Raw genomic sequence first — 19,830 nt, forward strand, 5'->3', positions numbered from 1 at the left:
GTAATAAAATGGTGGCTCGGAACAAACTGTGAATTGAGCCACTCTGATCTGATTACAGGATGTTAACAATTAAAAATAATAATAATAATAATAATAAACCAGGGTCTGAAAAGGCTTCCAGGTCTCTTGACTCCGAACGGCATTTCTAGACTCCTGAATGTGGGCTGAGCTTATATGTCGACGTTCTGAAGAAGCAAAATGGTCTGCTGGAAATGAAGTAATCACAAGATGATTATGAGACACAAGGGGACTGTGTCCTTCGCAATAATGGTGCCATATAAAATGATCTGGTGGCAGATTTCTTTATGGCCCTGCCTCGCCAGTACATTGGGGTGGACAAGAGTTTAATTGAAGCGCTGCTGGCTATAAATTTTGGAATAAAATCTTAAGGGGGAGATAAACATAATGCTACAGGAGGCATCAGGATTTGCAAACCAAATAGCTCTCCGTTTAATTGAGTGCAGGACTTTGGAGGCAAGACGTTAGCTTCTCGGATCGCGTTTCCTTTCGCTTTGCCGGACTGGGCTCAAGGCAGACTCAGCCTTCCAGCTTTCTGAGGACCCAGATTGTTGGGGACAATAGGCTGGCTCTGAAAACCACTCAGAGAGGGCTGTAAAGCACTGTGAAGCAGTATATAAGTCTACGTGCTATTGCTATCTAAGCCGTGGTGGTGCAGTGGTTAGAATGCAGTATGGCAGGCTAACTCTGCCCACAGCCGGGAGTTCAATCTTGACTGGCTCAAGGTGGACTTTAGACCAGGGGTAGGCAACCTTGGCTCTTTTATGACTCGTGGACTTCAACTCCCAGAATTCCTGAGCCAGCATGGCTCAGCTTGGAAACCTCTCTCTTTCCCCTCAGCGTGGCTGGCTCAGGAATTCTGGGAGTTGAAGTCCATGAGTCATAAAAGAGCCAAGGTTGCCTACCCCTGCTCTAGACACAGCAACCATCCTGTGTGTGTGTGTGTATCTCTATCTCTATCTGTACCTGTATGCATGCCAAGCACCTGAATTTTGATCACATGACCACAAGGATGACTGGCTGCAGGTCATTGTTTACAGCGCCATCATAACTTTGAATGGTCATTAAGTGGATAGTTATAACTTAAAGGGTCATTAAGTGGATGTTTGTGAGTCGAGAACTACTTTTCCTTGTCTCCAGTGTAAAAAAAAGTGCCCCCTTGCTTATCCCAACGATGACGGTGATGGGGATTATTTAGAAGACTATGATTACCGGTCCTCTCAGGTCTATGAGTTCTTGTCTCATCTGAGTCACGAGAGCCTCTTTGGCCATCAAGGCCCGATGGAGACGTTCGTTGAATTCAATCAGTTCCCCGTGCATTTCCGCCACCTGGAACACACACACAAACACAAACACAAAAGCGACAGGTTCAGCTCTGGGGAATGAGCATTCGGTCATCCAAGATGTGAATCAACAAAGAAATTGTCTCTGCTTCTACGTTAAGGCCCAAAGAAAACAGCCCAAACAGATGGTCAACTCTACTGCAAATAACGTGAACGAGAGCATCCCTAAAATGCAGGTAATCCTCAACTTATAACCATTCGTTTAGTGACCATTGGAAGTTACAACGGCACTGGGAAAAGTGGCCTAGGACCCCTTTTCCATGTTTATGACGGTTGCAGCATCACCACGATCACATGATCAAAATTCGGACTCTGGGCAACTGGCTCCTATTTATGACGGTTGCAGGGGTGATTTTGATCTTTTTGCGACCTTCTGACAAGCAAAATCAACCGGGGGGGGGGGCAGCCAGATCCACTTCACAACTGTGTTACTACATTAACAGGAAGGTTGTAAAACAGAGCAAAATTCACTTAACAGCTGTCTTGTTTAGCAACAGAAATTCTGGGCCCCGCTATGGTGCTAAGCTGAGGTCTGCCTGTATCTGTATCTTTCAGCTGTCCTATGGGGAGCCATCAGTTCAAAGTCATGCCATTTGGACTACAAGGGGCCCCAGCTGTATTTATGCAGAATAATAAAAGATTCTTTTAGAGGAATAAGCCTCAAAGTTCTTTGAAAATCTGTTTCTTTCGGAACCATGACACTGTACTTCTGAGAAAGTGAATTAAAGCAGGAAGCTACATTTCACCCCTCTGCAATTGTGGTTAGCTGCCCCCAGACAAACTACAATCAGAACCCGACTGTAACCCAGAAAGCGACTGATCTAAGATGGTTTTCTGCTTCAATTGCGCTCTTGCGCAATGGGGAATATCAGCTTCTTGAATGCTCCGCGTTTTTAAAAGCCAGTTTTCATGGCCTATTATGCTGAGTAAAGACCGCCCTGAGATCTCCAAATATTCTTTTGTTATGTGTCGCATGCTTTTCTGCTTAATTGCATTAAAGGGGATTCAATTCGCAACCTCCTTTGATTTAATTAAAAACATCCTACTTAATTACTCTAGACTGGGTTGACTGAATAAGATCAAGCATAATATGTCCTCTGTGCAAATGATATATATATATAAATATATATGTCCTTAATATCATTAATATATAAAAATCTGTATTCATTTGCCATTTGAACCATCCCCAGGAAGATGTTTCCCATTTTGAACCAGTTCACATCCTTAAACAAAGAATTCAGTCAAACTACCATTTTAAGAAGAAGCATTAATATTATTAACGATGGAACATAGGACCATATCCCCAGCCACAGAGCATGCCAGCTCTTATGCCAACTTCATAATTCAAACACTGAGATTTATAACACGTCCCGAATTGACAAAAAAATACATTTGTGTGTGTGTGGTATTTTTATTAATAGGGATTCTTTTAAACCTCAAAATTCAGTTTTTACTCTGAGCGTTGTGAAGACTTCTTAATCCCTTTTCACTTTGGACAGGCAATCCTCTGCTTACAATCCGAACTGATCCCAAAATTTCCATCGCTAAGCAAGATAGCCGCTAAGCGAGTTTTGCCCCATTTTATGACCTTTTTAATGCTACAATTGTTCAAGGCCTCATGAGGTTGTTAAGTAAATCTGATTTTGCTTATCGGAAGCCAACTGGGAAGGCCGCAAATGGTGATTACAGGTAGTTCTCAACTTATGAGAACTGAGGCCAAAATTTCTGTCACTAAGTGAGACAGCTGTTAAGTGAGTTCTGCTTGGTTTGATGACTTTCCTTGCCTCATTTGTTAAGTGAATCGCTGCAGTTGATAAGTTCGTAACCCGGTTGTTAAGTGAATCAGGCTTCCCCATTGACTTTGCTTGTCAGAAGGTGGCAAAAGGAGATCACGTGACCCCAGGACACTGCAACCGTTGTAAATACGAGTCAGTTGTGAAAGTCTGAATTTTGATCACGTGACCATGGGGAGGCTACAATGGCCCTAAATGTAAAAAGCACATAAGTCACATTTTTTCCAGTGCCGTTGTAACTTTGAACAGTCACTAAACGAAACTGTTGTGAGTCTAGCAACTGGCAGAGCTTTACATCTGGATTGTAAATAGCATCTTCTCCCCCCCCCCCATACCCACCCGTGGGTCTGGCCAAACTGTGAATGATTGCTAAGCAAACAGTCGTAAGTCGAGGATTACCTGTACCAATCTTTTCATATTGTTGGGTTGCTGAGTCATCACATCGTTCTAATGCAAAACCTTCTAAAAAACAACCCTAAAAGGTGTTAGATAAAAAGAGGGGGGGGGGAAATGACTTCCAATGTTAACCCTTCTGAAACGAGCCACGAATCTCAAATCAATGTGAAATGAAATCTACACTGTGGAGGGGGAAGACTGGTGGGGGGGAAGAGACATAGGACGGATACTCTATTATTTCTGGAAGACTAAGAACATCTCAGTGATTGCCTGGTGGTGACAGATCGCATAATAACCAGCATGATAACGTCATGCGGAGTCGCGGCAAAGATCTTTCAAAAGGTCAGGTTTATCATCTGCGTAATCGCAGGTGACACATAAAATCTAAATCAACTCAAGAAGGAGACTTGCCTGAAGGAAAAGTAGCAAAAGCTGAAATATAAATTTGGCTTCTGAATGCTGGAGGATTGCTGTCTGTCTGTCTGTCTGTCTGACTGACTGACTGACTGACTGACTGACTGACTGACTGTCAACCTACCTACCTACCTACCTACCTATCTATCTTATAGATCTATCTCTATCTATCTATATCTATCTATCTATCTATCTATCTATCTATCTATCTATCTATCTATCTATCTATCTATCTATCTATCTTATAGATCTATCTCTATAGATCTATATATCTATCATCTATAGATCTATCTATAAATATATCTATCATCTATAGATATATCTATCTATCTATCTATCTTGTAGATCTATCTATATCTATCTATAGATTATCTATCTATCTATAGATCTATCTATCTATCTAGAGCTGCTTAGAGTGTGCAGAAATGGATAGATTGACATTGAAAATGAAAGAGAAATAAAATTCAGTATACTTTAGAACATGGGATACCTTTTATCAATGGCTAGAAAAATGAGGTAGAGAGAAAAGAATTTAACATGTATTAGTAAGTTAAATGTTGGAACCCAGAGAAGATGTTGCTGATAAAATATTAAGCATTTGTGATTATAATCTATAGAGCTGCACATCTCACAAAAAAAGCAACTGATAAATCATAAATATTTACAGAAACAAGTTGGGATGTTTATTTCTCTTTTCTTTTCTTTTCTTTTTTTTCTTTTCTTTCTCCATATAAGAAAAAAAAAATCAAAAGTGCAGAAGAATTGACCTGACATGCTGTACGGTTTAATTTACCTGATTGAATCCGACGGAGATCAACCTCGCTTACAAAAGCAGCTGAAAGAGAATCACCCAGTTCCGGTTTAAAATGTCTTCGGCTTTCTAATTATCCTAAATTTCCTACGGGTGCTTTTCCCTTTCCCCAACCATCAATCCATTCCTCCCCCCCCCCCCGTTCCTTCAGCATCTAATTTCTTTCCTGTCACAGTACTTTTTAAAAAAAGAAAAGAATGCGCTTAATAGCTACTCTAATTAAGATTCCTTTTGTAAAAAAAAAAGCCAACAGATCGTTCGAATTACATAGTAATTAAAAAGGCTAAGATGTATTATTAAAAAAACACGCCCCCACCCCATCCTTCATTTTGTCATGTCATTCTGAGAGACTTCAATCCCTTGAGGAAACTCCAAGGAGCCCTTGACGTACGACCAGAACTGAGCCCAAAATTTCTGTTGCTAAGCAAGACAGCTGTTAAGTGAGTTTTGCCCCATTTTATCACCTTCCCACATTTGTTAAGCGAGTTAACAAGTATTGGTCCATTCGCCAAGGACCCCACAGATCTAGCCCTGAGCTACAAATATTCTCCTCTATCAATAATAACCAAGGATAGTTTTTAAGAGGTTGTGTTGGCATTGTGGAAGGAGCACACCATCAGAAGAGGGAATCAAGCTATTTTCCAAAGCACCTGAAGGCAGGACAAGAAGCAATGGGTGGAAACTAATCAAGGAGAGAAGCAACCTAGAACTAAGGAGAAACTTCCTGACAGTGAGAACAATTAATCAGTGGAACAACCTGCCTCCAAAAGCAGTAAATGCTCCAACACTGAAAGTTTTTAAGAAGAGACTGGACAGCCATTTGTCCAAAATGGTGTAGGGTTTCCTGCCTGAGCAAGGGGTTGGACTAGAAGACCTCCAAGGTCCCTTCCAACTTTACTATTATTATTATTATTATTATTTATTATTATCTGTAAAAAAGATGTTAAAACTCTGGAAAGAGTGCAGAGAAGAGCAACAAAGGCGATCAGGGGACTGGAGGCTGAAACATACAAGGAACGGTTGCTGGAATTGGGTCTGTCTAGTTCAGTGGTGGCGAACCTCTGGCACCCGTGCCAGAGGCAGCATTTAGAGCCCTCTCTGTGGCACGCGCGCCATGCCTGGGAGATGGCAACCGTCTCTCTTCAACCACCCTCCTGCTAACTCACTGAAGTCCCACGTGGCCGGATCTGTCCCAGCACGTCTGGTTTCCCTCCCTCCCGTCCCGTCGTTCCTGGTCTTGCATGCTCTCCTTTTCCCAGGCACAACGCACTGCATCGCCTCCTCAGTCATCGGTCAGCCATCCAGCTCAGAGATGGCTTCTTTGAACTGCTAGCGGAGGGCTGTGGAGCCCCAGAGTGCACCGCCCGAGGGGCCGGCAGGCTGTGGCTGCTGACGGACACCATCGGCCCCCATGCGCTCGCTGGCCTCTGTGTGCGGGGGCCGATGCTGTCAGTCAGCAGCCACCCCGGCCCATGCCTTGCCCCATGGCAATGGTACCCCCGCCCTGCCTCACCTCACCCTGCAGGACGAGCCTCCTGCCTTCCACCCCACCTGCCAGAGACCCTCTGGATCTCCCCCAAACCTGCCCACCCCCCACATAGGCTTCCCTCCCCACAAGCAACACTGACGTGACCACCTCCACCTTGGCCACCCCCACCCAATCTGCCATAACCACCACAGCCACCCCCACCCAGTGGGCCACGCCCACCTGGCACCCAGCAATAAATAAGTGGGTTTTGGGTTGCAGTTTGGGCACTCGGTCTCTAAAAGGTTTGCCATCACTGGTCTAGTCTAATGAAGAGAAGGACGAGGGGGGACATGATAGCAGTCTTCCAATATCTCAGGGGCTGCCCCAAAGAAGAGGGAGTCAAGCTATTCTCCAAAGCACCTGAAGGCAAGAGAAGAAGCAACGGATGAAAACTAACCCAAGAGAGAAACAACCTAGAACTAAGGAGAAACTTCCTGACAGTTAGAACAATCAACCAGTGGAGCAACCTGCTTCCAGAAGCGGTGAATGCTCCAACACTGGAAGTTTTTAAGAAGAGACTGGACAGCCATTTGTCCGAAATGGTATAGGGTTTCCTGCCTGAGCAGGGGGTTGGATTAGATGACCTCCAAGGCCCCTTCCAACTGTATTATCATTATTATTATTATCTGCCATGCTGGTCCAGTGAGGGTTGGCAGATGTGAAGAACTGTTGATTTTAAGATGCTAAGGGAAGAATGGATGGCAGGTGGACCAAGGCAGCCATAGAATGAATCCCACTTGATCAAAAATGTCCACGAAAGAGACCTAAAACAAAATTTATCGGGAACATCAGCAAGTATTACCCGCCCAGTTGGGAAAAAAAAAAAAGCTTTAGATTGTATTGGTTGGAAACATACAGAAGAAGCCTTTATCCTGCAGTGGATACACAATGGGTAGAATTAGGATGACGAGTTTTTTAAGAATATAATTAAATATTGTACAGGCCAGCTATAAAAAAACAAACCCAAAGCTTGAATATTGTGCTTGCTATTTGTACTGGGAACATCTAGAGGGTTTTTTTTCCCCTTCCTTTCCCAGAGATATTTCGATTTTATTATAAGCAGAGTGAAAAAGCCAGTTTGGTCCATCAAGCAACCATAAAATTGGAAGTAAAAAAAAAAAACTAAAAAAAAAAATTACTCTTGTTCCCATAGGCTGAAAAACAAGTAATGCAAGGAAGAGACCAGGCCCAGATTCCAACAATTTAGGAACCTGTCATGTTATTCTGCTGCCATGCACAGCAAAGGGTTCCACTAAAAACTAACATTAAGTTTGGTAATAACCATCATTTCATTCCCGCACATAAAAGATTAGCAGGCTTAACTAGTAGTGACTCAAGCTCTCAAGAAGAATGCAGCTAGAAATATAAAAGCTCAAAAAATACATATATTTTTAAAAAATTCATTAAGGGAAAAAAAACCACCGGTAAGAGATTTTTCCAAAGAAGATGATTCATAGCTGTTGCTGGCAAGCAAGCCATTCCTAAATCTATAATTTGAAGTCCGGGAAGCTTAAAACAAAGATACATTAAATATTAAAATGCTCCCCAGAGGTAGTCAAAAGCTGGTGAGAAGGTCAGGAAAAGTAGTAAATTTCTTACCGTTTATGGCAGGAAAAAAGAAGAAGAAGGGGAATGGTTACTGAGACAGAAAAAGACAACAAAAAGCAGCGCCACAATTCCAACGCAAATAGTAGCACAACCTTAATGAGTCACACTTTTTGTGTGATCTGGAAAACAAAAAAACGCCCACCACATCTCCTTCTTGCCTCTCATCTTGACCCTGAATGGAATTTCCCAAGAGGCAAAAATCTCCAGATCTGAAATATCCAAATCTAGCCCAAGAAAACTCTAGGTCGTTTTTGTGACACCCTTTCCTCAATTAACCACCTCCGGTTGTGCCTGGCATTGTCGGTCAATTTATTTCTGAATAATGCATGAAGTTATCCCATTATCAGCCCTTGTTAAGAAAACCGGACAGAAAACACAACTAGATGAGCTAACTCTACGTTCAGGGGTCTCCAAGCTCGGCAACTGTTAAGACTTGTGGACTTCAATGCCCAGAATTCTTCAGCCAGCATGGAAGACTGAGGGATTTCAAGCTGAGGCGTTTGAGGAGTTGAAGTTCACAAGTCTTAACAGTTCACAGGTTTGGACAGCCTTGCTCTGGTTGATTGTAAGGCTACAAAACACTGCAAGTCTGAAGGCACAACTTCCTACTTCCGCTTTTAACACCCTGGTCCATTAGGACGGGTCCTCCCTAAGCTTCTTCCTCTGTCCATTAGGTAACTGAAGGCTCTTCCTTCTCTTATCTGATTGTTCCTTAAGCAGCATCTCTTTCCCTCGTCCTTCAAAGTCATCACTTTTAACCCTCTGATTGATTAGGGCAGGTCCTTCCTGAGCTTCTTCCTCTGACTGTTAAGCCTCTGGGGCTCCCTCCATCTCTTGTCTGTTTCCTAGGCAACATCTCTTTCCCTCATCCCTCAAGCTGACCACTTTTAACCATCTGACCCATCGGGTCACCATTAAGCCATTGGGGGCTCCCGCCTCTTTTCTCTGATTGTTTCTAGACTGCATTTCTCACCCTTGTTCCCCAAGGTCATCCAGACAGTCCATTACACCCAGTAAGACAAGAGTGGGCAGGGCAAACATGCAAGGGACAAGTCCCCAGAGAAGGTCCATTTTTTTACATGGGCAATGAGAAGCTCGGAGAAGTTCTCCTCTGGGCCCAGCCAGGTTACCTCTGAGTCAGCTGTTGCCGGCTGATGGTGTGGAAAGCAGGGCTCACCCCACTGACCTTCCAACCAAGCATCAGGAGGATCTCTTATTTGCCATCAGGATAAAGCCTTGAGCATCCATTTCCAGTGATGGAGCGCCCACGATTTCTGGAACAGCTTACCCCCAGAAATCGTGGGCGCTCCATCCCTGGAAAACTTTCAGAAGAGACTGGACAATCACCTGTCTGAGATGGTATAGGTTCTCCTACTTGAGCAGGGGGCTAAACTAGAAGACCCTCCAAGGTCCCTTCCAGCTCGATTCTATTCTAATTCTATTCAGGTTTGAGTTACGGGACCGATCTTGCGCTTGAGTAAGTTTCTCTCCATTTGCAGGAAACGATTTTGTTCTGAGGAGCCCTTGAAACCCACGCGGTGCATCCAACGAGCACTGATGGATCCTTCAGCAACGGAATGAAATATTCTCCTTTTGAACAGGCAATCAAAAGCTACCTCGTAAAGGGAAACGTCTTTAGAAGTGCCTTTATTCTCACAATGTTATTATTTAACCTTGCTGGAAAATCATGGCCAGCCATGGCGTTACTGAAGGCAGCTCTCACAAAAGAGTCCTCCTCAAAGTGATCACATGTCCCCGCCTAGGAAGGCGAGAATGAAGACCTCTCTACAAAGCCTTTGTGTTTTCTCTTGGGGCGGAAACACCATCTGGGAGAAAAAGGTGGGAAGGAATAAAAGTGAGAGGAAGACATGTTTGGTTCCCTACAGTGTTAACCTTGTGAACTCTCAAGCTTCCTCTGTCTGCTATGTATTCAAGATGGCCAGTGATTGATATTTGTATGTGTTTTTATGTAAGGGTGTAGGTAGATACATACGTTGCATATAGCATGTTTATATGTGTGCTATGTCTGTGAACACTTTAGAGAGCAGGTGACAGAATTTCATTTGTAATGTGTGCTAGTGTGCCCACAGTAAAAAATGACAATAAAGGTTATCTTTATCTTTACCTTACCTTATCTCTTACCTTATCATCTTATCTTCTTATCTTATCTATCTCATCTTACCCTACCTTGCCTTATCATCTTATCTTACCTTATCATCTTATCTATCATATCTTACCCTACCTTACCTTGCCTTATCATCTTATCTATCCTATCCTATCCTATCCTATCCTATCCTATCCTATCCTATCCTATCCTATCCTATCTTATTATCTTATCTTACCTTATATCTTATCTTACTTTATCATGTTTTATCTTATCTATCTTATCTTACCCTACCTTACCTCATCATCTTATCTTATCTTACCTTATCATATCTTACCTTATCATCTTATCTATCTTATCTTACCTTACCTTGCCTTATCATCTTATCTTATCTTATCTTATCTTATCATATCATATCTTACTTTATCTTATCCTATCATCTCATCTCATCTCATCTTATCTTACTTTACCTTACCCTATCATCTTATCTTATCTTATCTTACCCTACCGTACCTTATTATCTTATCTTATCCTTACCTTATGCACAAATAACAGCAGATAAGTGCAGGTATACAACCGTAATTGAGCCCAAAGTTTTTGTTGATAAGTGAGACATTTGTTAAGTGAGTTTTGCGCCATTGTATGATCTTTCTTGCCAAAGACTATTAATGGCTGACTATTAAGTCATTGGCCGTTAAAACCCCAATCAACAACTAAAAAGCCACACACACAACAGGCACCATATACATACCCCACACAGAATAGCCCAAAGCACACACTCTGGTCCTGGTTACTGATCCAGATTGGATCCTGCAACGTTATCCTGGGGGACGTGTATTTGCCTTCATTCGTGAATGATGTTTTTCTTCGGGAAACGACTCTTCTAAATTAAAAAAAAGCAACCCCCCAAAACCAAAGAGCCATCTGGGGAACCAACACTCTGCAGCAACTGGAACACGCTGGCAAAAGCCAGGTTGGCTATTGATATCAGGCAAAGAAGAAGTCGACGCGGAGAGGCTCCTGGGAGCCGTCTTCCAACACTGCATGTCTCTTGCCAACTTTGTGCCAGACGCGGCTTAGAATCCAGCAGAGACCGAAAAAAGCACCCTTACAGCCAGTGATGGGAAGAGACGAGCCACCAGGGAAAGTCTCCCCTTGACGATCCAACGGGGTCTTGCCACTGGAAAGTTCTCAGAGCTCCCTAAGGTGTTCTTCAGTCTGCATTAAACAGTAAGGGGAATCTGTCCTCCTCTTTGGAACGGAGGCTGTAAAAACCTAACCTTCCCCAACAAGATCTCACGAGCGGAAGACATTAGCTAGCTAATAGGTGACTCTTCAGGGGGAGACACCCCGCGGTGCTTCATCAGCAGCTGCTCAGATACCCATAAAATCTATTGCTCCAAGGCAGACTGTGAGAGAGAGGGTTATGCCCCATTCTCCACCACTGCGATTCCTCAGACAAAGATGATTAGGGGAACTGGAGGATAAAACATAAGGTTGCAGGGAACTGGGTATGTCTAACGAAGAGAAAGCCGAGGGAAGAGATGATGGCATATTCTGGTATTTGAGGGGCTGTCACGGAGAAGAAGACATTGACCTATTCTCCAAAGCAGCTGAGGGCAGGACAAGAAGTAACGGACGGAAGCTTATCACGGAGAGATCCAAGCTAGGAAGAAGAAGAAACTTCCTGCCAGTGAGAACAATTAAGCAACGTCCTCTAAGTTTGCTTCAGAGGATTCCCCGGTGCACACAACACAGGGGCTAGGTGAAATCCTTTTTACTAGCAGATGGAATTTTATTTATCTGAGCAGGAGCTACTAGCTCTGATTGATTATGGTCTAATGCAGATGGATGATGCCAGCTTACTCAACTATGAAGGGCATCATTTTGGTGTTATGAAATAAAAAAAGGAGAGTTATTGGAGGGTAGTAGAAATCAAGGAACATTTATCTTACAACTCTGTAAAGATTGGTAGGGCCAGCTTTCTGTTCCTGGTTTTCACATGCAGTGATAGTCCATAATATATTAATTAGGATCAGCAGCCAGCGCTGTAGAGAAACATCTTTTTAATGGAAAGAGTTTCTAATAGAAAAACAACACAACATGCACGGACACACACACACGAACACATACTTCTATCTGAAAGGTCCAGCCACAGGGAACAATTTGAAGGACACAGCCAAACACATTTGTTTATTCTCTCTGTTTCTCTCTGCCTTGTAAACATTGCCAAATATTATAGCAGAGCTTAATTTTTTTTCAGAAATATAGCCACCTAAGCTATAACAGTTAATTTTTCGTGTTTTCAATCTTCAAGCCTCCAATTAATTTATGAACATACACGTTGATTGAATTTGAGGCCATCCAATCTAATCCAAATAGAAAATTATCCATTGTCCGTGTCCTTTATTCGGCCTGTAAGGTAGACAACTGTATAAGCTTGACCAAAATAAACTCATTTTACTTTGGCTCACGACAAAGTTATCAAACCAACGTGCTGGAAGGAAGAGGTCATTTCATATTTTTAAGAGGGGCCAACTCCTTCATTTAAAAAAGTCTATACAGGCTCTGAATTTCCAAGCTACAAATAAGAAGAAAATAAATAAAGGCTCCAAAGAAGGGAATAGCAAAAAAGTATATCGGAATTCACTCATAAGTTTCAGCCACGATGTAATTTGTTCAATTTGGACTCAGTACTATATATGAGCCCAGTCACCGCAGTTTGTAAACTTATGGTTTATGGATTAAACCGTTGTGTGACTTTGGGCGGCCCTATAAACTCATCATATTAACTCACTGAATGGTACCCATGGCTAACCCAAAGTGATGGCCATTGATTGAAATCAGCTTCTTATTCCAAAATAAATGTTTCTGAAGACACCTCTAAAACACTGATAAATGTTCTGGTTTTTTTTTAATAAGTGGGAAACTGTTCAGAGTCATAGAGACAACCTTGAGAGAAACAAAGAAAAGGTTTTATGTTCCCGCAAGAGAAGAATGGACGGAAAAAGCAAAAGGATGGGAAAAGCAGGCCAGAAATTGAAATTCATTAGAATTATCTCAAGGTTTCTTGGGCCTTTGTTCAACCCAGGATGACTTTCCTGAGCTTTTCAAATCAATCTGTGCTGTTAAGATGCTGTGTTCGCATTCTGTGCCGAGGCATTGCATAATGTTTGTCGTCACAGTTTCTTTAATAAACCAAAGTTAAACAACCCTGACTTAGCATTATGGGACCTCAAGGTGGATTGCACTGAGAAAGTATTGATTTTTTTGGACTCAGTCTCCTTCAAATGACATATTGCTTAAATTCCAGGTAATGACTTGGATATCAAAAGAAACCTCTAAAAGGATTTAGAGTTGACCATGGAGAAGGCTATTAAGGACTTGGAGATATTGAAGGATGTGAGAAATAAAATCAGAATAATTCCACCTTGATTTTTAATGGGATAGAGAGAAACTTGGACAGACTTTCAAGATTCAGTGATTATATCCAATGACAATCAAGCAATATTCCTGGAATCTTTGCAGTGTCTATTTCTGTGTTGACCCCCCTTAAAGGGCTGACACATGCCTTCAACACGTATTTTCCTTCTTTGCTTGCAACTTATCTCCAGCCCCCTCATTTGCAACAACCTTCATTTGTCATGTTCACCACTGTTAACACTACCCTGATTGCTGCAAGCCCATCTCTTTTGATCCCACGCACCCAACCCCACGGAGTTCTCACCATCGTGAAGGTTATTTGAGCTATCCTGGGGGAACAAAACGCTCACACTTTTTCAAGGGGCAACTGTACTTTCTTTGTCTTTCCTTGAAGAAGTTTCACTTCTCATCCTAGAAACTTCTTCAGTTCTCACTGAATGGTAGGGAAATGGAAGAATTTGTATTCCTTGCAGTCATCTGGTCGTTAGTTCTCTTTCTGAGAGTTGTTGAGAACACTTGGAGGTTTATCTGTGCCCTCAGGGTCACCTGAATAGTGCACAATGGGTGTGGAACCTTTTTGGAACTGCTAAAAGGACTGTGTTGTAAACAAAAGATAGGTGGTGTCGTATCAACAGAAGGGGATCTCCTAGCTCCCATCTGCTGTTTACAACATAATCCTTTCAACAATTCCCAAAAGATTCCACTTCCTGGAAAAGTCTGTGGTTTGTTTCATGCATTTGTATCCTGCCTTTATTGTTTTTATACAATATAACACACCTTTCCTCTTCCTGGTTTCCCCACCACAACAAAGCTGTGAGATGGTAGGGCTGAGAGCGAGTGACTGGGTCAAGTCTCCCAGCCGACTTCATGATTAAAGTGGCACTAGAACTTATTGACTGCTGGCGATTGAACCCAAAGTCACCCAGCAGGCTTTCATAGCAATAGCAATAGCCCTTAGACTTATATACCGCTTTGCAGTGCTTTACAGCCCTCTCTGAGCAGTTTACAGAGTCAGCCTGTTGCCCCCAATAAAGGCAGGATACAAATGCATGAAACAAACCACAGACTTTTCCACAACCCAGTCCTTTTGGCAGTTCCAAAAAGGTTCCACACCCATTGTGCACTATTCAGGTGACCCTGAGGGCACAGATAAACCTCCAAGTGTTCTCAACGACTCTCATAAAGAGAACTAACGACCAGATGACTGCAAGGAATACAAATCCTTCTATTTCCCCACCATTCAGTGAGAACTGAAGAAGCTTCTAGGATGAGAAGTGAAACTTCTTCAAGGAAAGACGAAGAAAGTACAGTGGCCCCTTGAAAAAGTGTGAGCGTTTTGTTCTCCCAGGATAGCTCAAATAACCTTCATGATGGTGAAAACTCATGAAGGCTGAGTCAATCTTGAGCTGGTGAGCTTCGAACTGCTGAATTGCTGGCAGTGGGCAGTCAACAGAAGTAGCCTGCAGTACTGCATTCTAACCATTGCGCCACCAATTGGTCCATGACTAAGATGATACTAGAACTCACAGTCTCCTGGTGGATGACCCAAAGTCACCCATTTGCACTATTCACGTGACCCTGAGGGCAGAGATAAACCTCCATGGGGCTTCCACGATTCTCAGAAAGAGTGCTAATGACCGGATGACTGCAAGGAATATAAATATCTAGCCAGCCGTGTGCTGCAGCTGCTAAAAAGGCCAACACAGTGCTAGGCTGCATTAACAGAGGGATAGAATCAAGATCACATGAAGTATTAATACCACTCTACAATGCCTTGGTAAGGCCACACTTGGAATACTGCATCCAGTTTTGGTCACCACGATGTAAAAAAGATGTTGAGACTCTAGAAAGAGTACAGAGAAGAGCAACAAAGATGATTAGGGGACTGGAGGCTACAACATATAAGGAACGGTTGCGAGAATTGGGTATGTCTAGTTTAACGAAGAGAAGGACAAGGGGGGACATGATAGCAGTATTCCAATATCTCAGGGGCTGCCATAAAGAAGAGGGAATCAAGCTATTTTCCAAAGCACCTGAAGGCAGGACAAGAAGCAACGGGTGGAAACTAATCAAGGAGAGAAGCAACCTAGAACTAAGGAGAGACTTCCTGACAGTGAGAACAATTAATCAGTGGAACAGCTTGCCTCCAGAAGCAGTAAATGCTCCAACACTGGAAGTTTTTAAGAAGAGACTGGACAGCCCTTTGTCCGAAATGGTGTAGGGTTTCCTGCCTGAGCAGGGGGTTGGACTAGATGACCTCCAAGGTCCCTTCCAACTTTACTACTATTATATTATATTAAATCCTTCCATTCCCCACCATTCAGTCAGAATGGAAGAAGCTTCTTGGACGAGAAGTGAAACTTCTTCAAGGGAAAACAAAGAAAGTCCAGGTGCGTCTTGAAAAACCACCCTTGGGACCACCCTGACCTGGATGATGAGAATCTCCACAGACAAAAGACCCAGACCTACAACTGCAAGCAACGTAAGAATCCACACACAGGCAAGCTAAGAAAATGGGAGGCCCGAACCGTTTAAGTGTGCATTTTTCGTTTAAGCCAGCTCCACCTCCAAGTCAGCCTTCATTATAGCCATAACGGTTTCTTTCCTTGCGCAGGCAGCTGGTGTTTGCCTGAATTTGACTTTTCAGAGAAATGTTCTGTGATTGATTGCCTGCTGAACTCCGGTGCCCACATACCAAATTTCCTGGATATAATTATAGGCTATTGGAAGTTCGACTCTGAAAATGATTTACGCAAAACGTCTGATTGGATCAGGATCCTGTGATCGGCTTTCTCTATATTGTTATGATTAAGACATTTCATAACTATTTATCCATTGTTCGGTGTGTCCCTTCCCGCCAGGACAGCTGTGCATCAGATATTTTTGTTTGTTAATTATAAGGTGGTTTTGCGTGTGTGTGTGTGTGTGTGTGTGTGTGTGTGTGTGTGTGATTTTTCTATATATATATAGAAATTTTAGAAATGTATATAATGTCACAGTTGTGACTGCTGCCTGTGGATGGCTCTAGTTTGAGCTGATACCAGGCAAAAGATTTCTCTCTCCCATATTTGGGCAACAGGGTGTAACATACAGCATTCTAGATAGAATATATATATATGTGAATATATATGTATGTATGTATGTATATAAAAATATATCTATGCAAAAATATCTTATAACACACACACACACACACACATACATATATACAGAGAGAGGAGAGAATTGCAAGACGAGTGACAGATAATCTAGATCAGTGGTTCTCAACCTTTTTAATGCCGCGATCCCCAACCGGTCGTAAGTCGAGGACTACTCAGCCAGTCGTAAGTCGAGGACTACTCAACTGGTGCAGCACCGTTTGCAGAATGGGACTTTTGGCAGGCTCAGCAGAGCAGAGACAGCCTGGACCATTCCTATTGGCTTTTGAAAGCCAATAGAATTAGACTCTATTCAAGAGAGTCTATTCTATTGGCTTTCAAAAGCCAATAGAATAAAAGGGAGTAGCACAGCTAAGGAAAAGGGGGAAAAAAATGGCAGACTGCGTTGTTTGGCGACCCCCCCTGAAATGGTCGTTCGACCCCAAATGGGGTCCCAACCCACAGGTTGAGAACCACTGATCTAGATCAAGGAGAAAAGCAACCTAGAATTAAGGAGAAACGTCCTAACAGTCAGGACAATTAACCAATGGAACAGCGCCCAGAAATCGTGGGCGCTCCATCACTGGAGGTTTTTAAGAAGAGACTGGACAATCACCTGTCTGAGATGATATAGGTTCTCCTGCTTGAGCAGGGGGCTGAACTAGAAGACCTCCAAGGTCCCTTCCAGCTCTATTCTACTCTAAGTATTTTCTACCATTCATTTATGTCTAGTTTAATGAAAAGGAGGAGTAGGGGTGACATGATAGCAGTCTTCCAATATCTCAGGGATTGCCCCAAAGAAGAGGGAGTCCACCTATTCTCCAAAGCACCTGAGGGCAGGTCAAGAAGCAATGGATGGAAAAGAGCCAACCTAAAATTAAGGAGAAATTTCCTGACAAAGAGACCAATTAACTAGTGAAACAACTTGCCTCCAGAAGTTGTGGGTGCTCCATCACTGGAGGAATTTAAGGAGTATTTTCATAAGGGTGAAAACCGGTCACTTTCTTCCCGTACCGTTGTAACTTTGAACAGTCACTAAATGTTGTAAGTCCAGGACTACCTGTGGCCCTTGATTATGCCAAGAAGTGAACAGGAAACAAGTGACCGGTTTGCCTACCTAGGATTTGAAGCCAGGCCGTGAAATCACAAGAAGTTACAAAAAAAGAAGAAAGAAAGAAAGAAAGAAAGAAAGAAAGAAAGAAAGAAAGAAAGAAAGAAAGAAAGAAAGAAAGAAAGAAAGAAAGAAAGAGAGAGAAGAACAAAGAAACAAAGTTGGAGAAGGGAGGAGATTTATACAATTCAGGGCATTGGCTTTTCAACCTTTCCTCTTCTCTATCTTTTATTCCTTGCTCTTAGAAACAAAGGACCATGTTTCTCTCCCTGGGCCTCATCAAGCCGTGCACTGGGTCACCTCAAAGATCAGCTCTGATTCAATAGTGCGTTTTAAGCCTGATGAGCTTCCTGATTCAACCATCAATAAAGCTCCATTATGAAGAGCATCCGGTCTTATAAAAGGCCGGCAAAACCTACAAAGGAAGCCACATTCTGCTTTCTCATTCTACAGGGTCGTCTTGTCGATCAACCCTGCCTTCTCTGGCTCCAACACAAAACAATGGATGAGGTCCGCCACCGAATTTTAGAAAAAAAGGCTTGCTAGTGGTAGACAGAGGAATCGGTACTATGGGTATTATGGTCCAAGTCGAGGCTAAGTAGCCATCGGTCAGGAAGGCTTTGATCTGAATTCCCATCCGTAGGAAACAGTTTGAGGTCCATCAACTCAAATTATGTGATTCCAGGTTACCTACAGGAGAAACAAGTGGATCCAGTTGCTGTAGATATCAACAATTAAGCCCAGATTAATATAGCTAATATGTGTAGGCAGACATCGCTTCAAATCCAGCCAGTTTTCTCTTCTTACCTGAGCTACCTCTGCAACAGACAAAGCTGCATATTTCCTTCAAACTGATGTCAGAATGGTGGCTTGCCAATTTGTCCTACATCTTTACCAGTGACATAGCACTCCAGAATGAATAGAATATAGAATATAGAATATAGAATATAGAATAGAATAGAATAGAATAGAATAGAATAGAATAGAATAGAATAGAATAGAATAGAATAGAATAGAACTGGAAGGGACCTTGGAGGTCTTCTAGTCCAGCCCCCTGCTCAAGCAGGAAAACCTATACCATCTCAGACAAATGATTGGCTAGCTTCTTCTTAAAAATCTCCAGTGATGGAGCGCCCACGGTTTCTGGAGGCAAGATGTTCCATTGCTGCGAAGTTTGGAAATTAACATTCAAAACCTCTGATTTTTTTTCCTCTTACAGACCTAGTCCAGGATGTCAGTAGTGTAGAATCTTAGGGATGTAGCCTCAGTAATTAACTGGAGGATCTCCATTTATATTAATATTGTGTGTGTGTGCGTGTGTGTGCGTGTGTGTGCGTGTGTGTGTGTGTGTGTGTGTGTGACTGAGATTCCCATAATTCCTACCTGGCCGAGGTAGTTTTGTGTAGGAAAAGCTACATGGTTTGAGGACATCTACCGGGCGTAATAATCCCTGACAATTAGCATGCAATAAATCCTCCCTTTTGGGAAAAAAAAAATACTAGCTGACACAGAAGACATAAGATCGTGCCCCTGTTTGTAAAACAAATGCTAACCTTCCGAAGAAGCCACAATTAAAGAATCATTAAATGTTATGACATAAAGGCTGGAAGAACTGCAGGAACGTCTTCCACCTAAAACCTTTTCTTACCTCAATCAGCTTCCTTTCATAAGAGTTTGCGCGCTCTTCGTTGTTTTCAACTTGCTTTTGTTCAGGAATAGAGAATTCGCTCTCTACATTCCAAAGGTTTGGCAAGACTAGAAGCAAAACAGAACACAGGCTGCCGTCAGTGAGGAGCAAATCCGTTTTGAATTTTCAGCTTTTTCATGAAATCGATCCAATCGCCCCAGATCATCTGATGTTTAGAAGAGGTGGTCAAGCTATTCCCCAAAGCGCCTGAAGGCAGGACAAGAAGCAATGGGTGGAAACTCATCAAGGAGAGAAGCAACCTGGAACTAAGGAGAAACTTCCTGACTGTGGGAACAATCAACCAGTGGAACAACCTGCCTCCAGAAGCGGTGAATGCTCCAATGTTGGAAGATTTTAAGAAGAGACTGGACAGCCATTTGCCTGAAATGGTATAGGGTTTCCTGCCTGAGCAGGGGGTTGGACTAGATGACCTCCAAGGCCCCTTTCAGCTTCTTCT

The 19,830-nt window shown here is 42.7% G+C and overlaps 1 protein-coding gene across 6 annotated transcripts in view; it reads right to left on the reverse strand.

Annotated features, from left to right (window-relative positions):
* Positions 1–19,830, reverse strand: part of SNX29 (sorting nexin 29) — a 109,384-nt gene that overhangs the window by 55,528 nt on the left and 34,026 nt on the right. For 4 of the 6 annotated variants that reach the window (XR_005558736.1, XM_039360361.1, XM_039360363.1 and 1 more), the window contains exons 15-16: positions 19,335–19,441; positions 1,231–1,347 (exon numbers count right to left, since the gene is read on the reverse strand). Coding sequence is in view for 5 of the 6 variants with exons in the window: in XM_039360361.1 (XP_039216295.1) it covers positions 1,231–1,347; positions 19,335–19,441 (224 nt within the window). In the remaining variant the exon portion in view is untranslated. Of the gene's footprint in view, positions 1–1,230; positions 1,348–4,757; positions 4,800–17,801; positions 18,377–19,334; positions 19,442–19,830 lie in introns of those variants that run through there. The other 2 variants (XM_039360365.1, XM_039360364.1) reach the window with 2 other exon arrangements.

The sequence above is a fragment of the Crotalus tigris genome, unplaced genomic scaffold, assembly GCF_016545835.1.
Source record: "Crotalus tigris isolate CLP2741 ecotype Arizona unplaced genomic scaffold, ASM1654583v1 scf7180000019173.45859301935:6455823, whole genome shotgun sequence".
NCBI classification, from domain to species: Eukaryota; Metazoa; Chordata; class Lepidosauria; order Squamata; family Viperidae; genus Crotalus; species Crotalus tigris.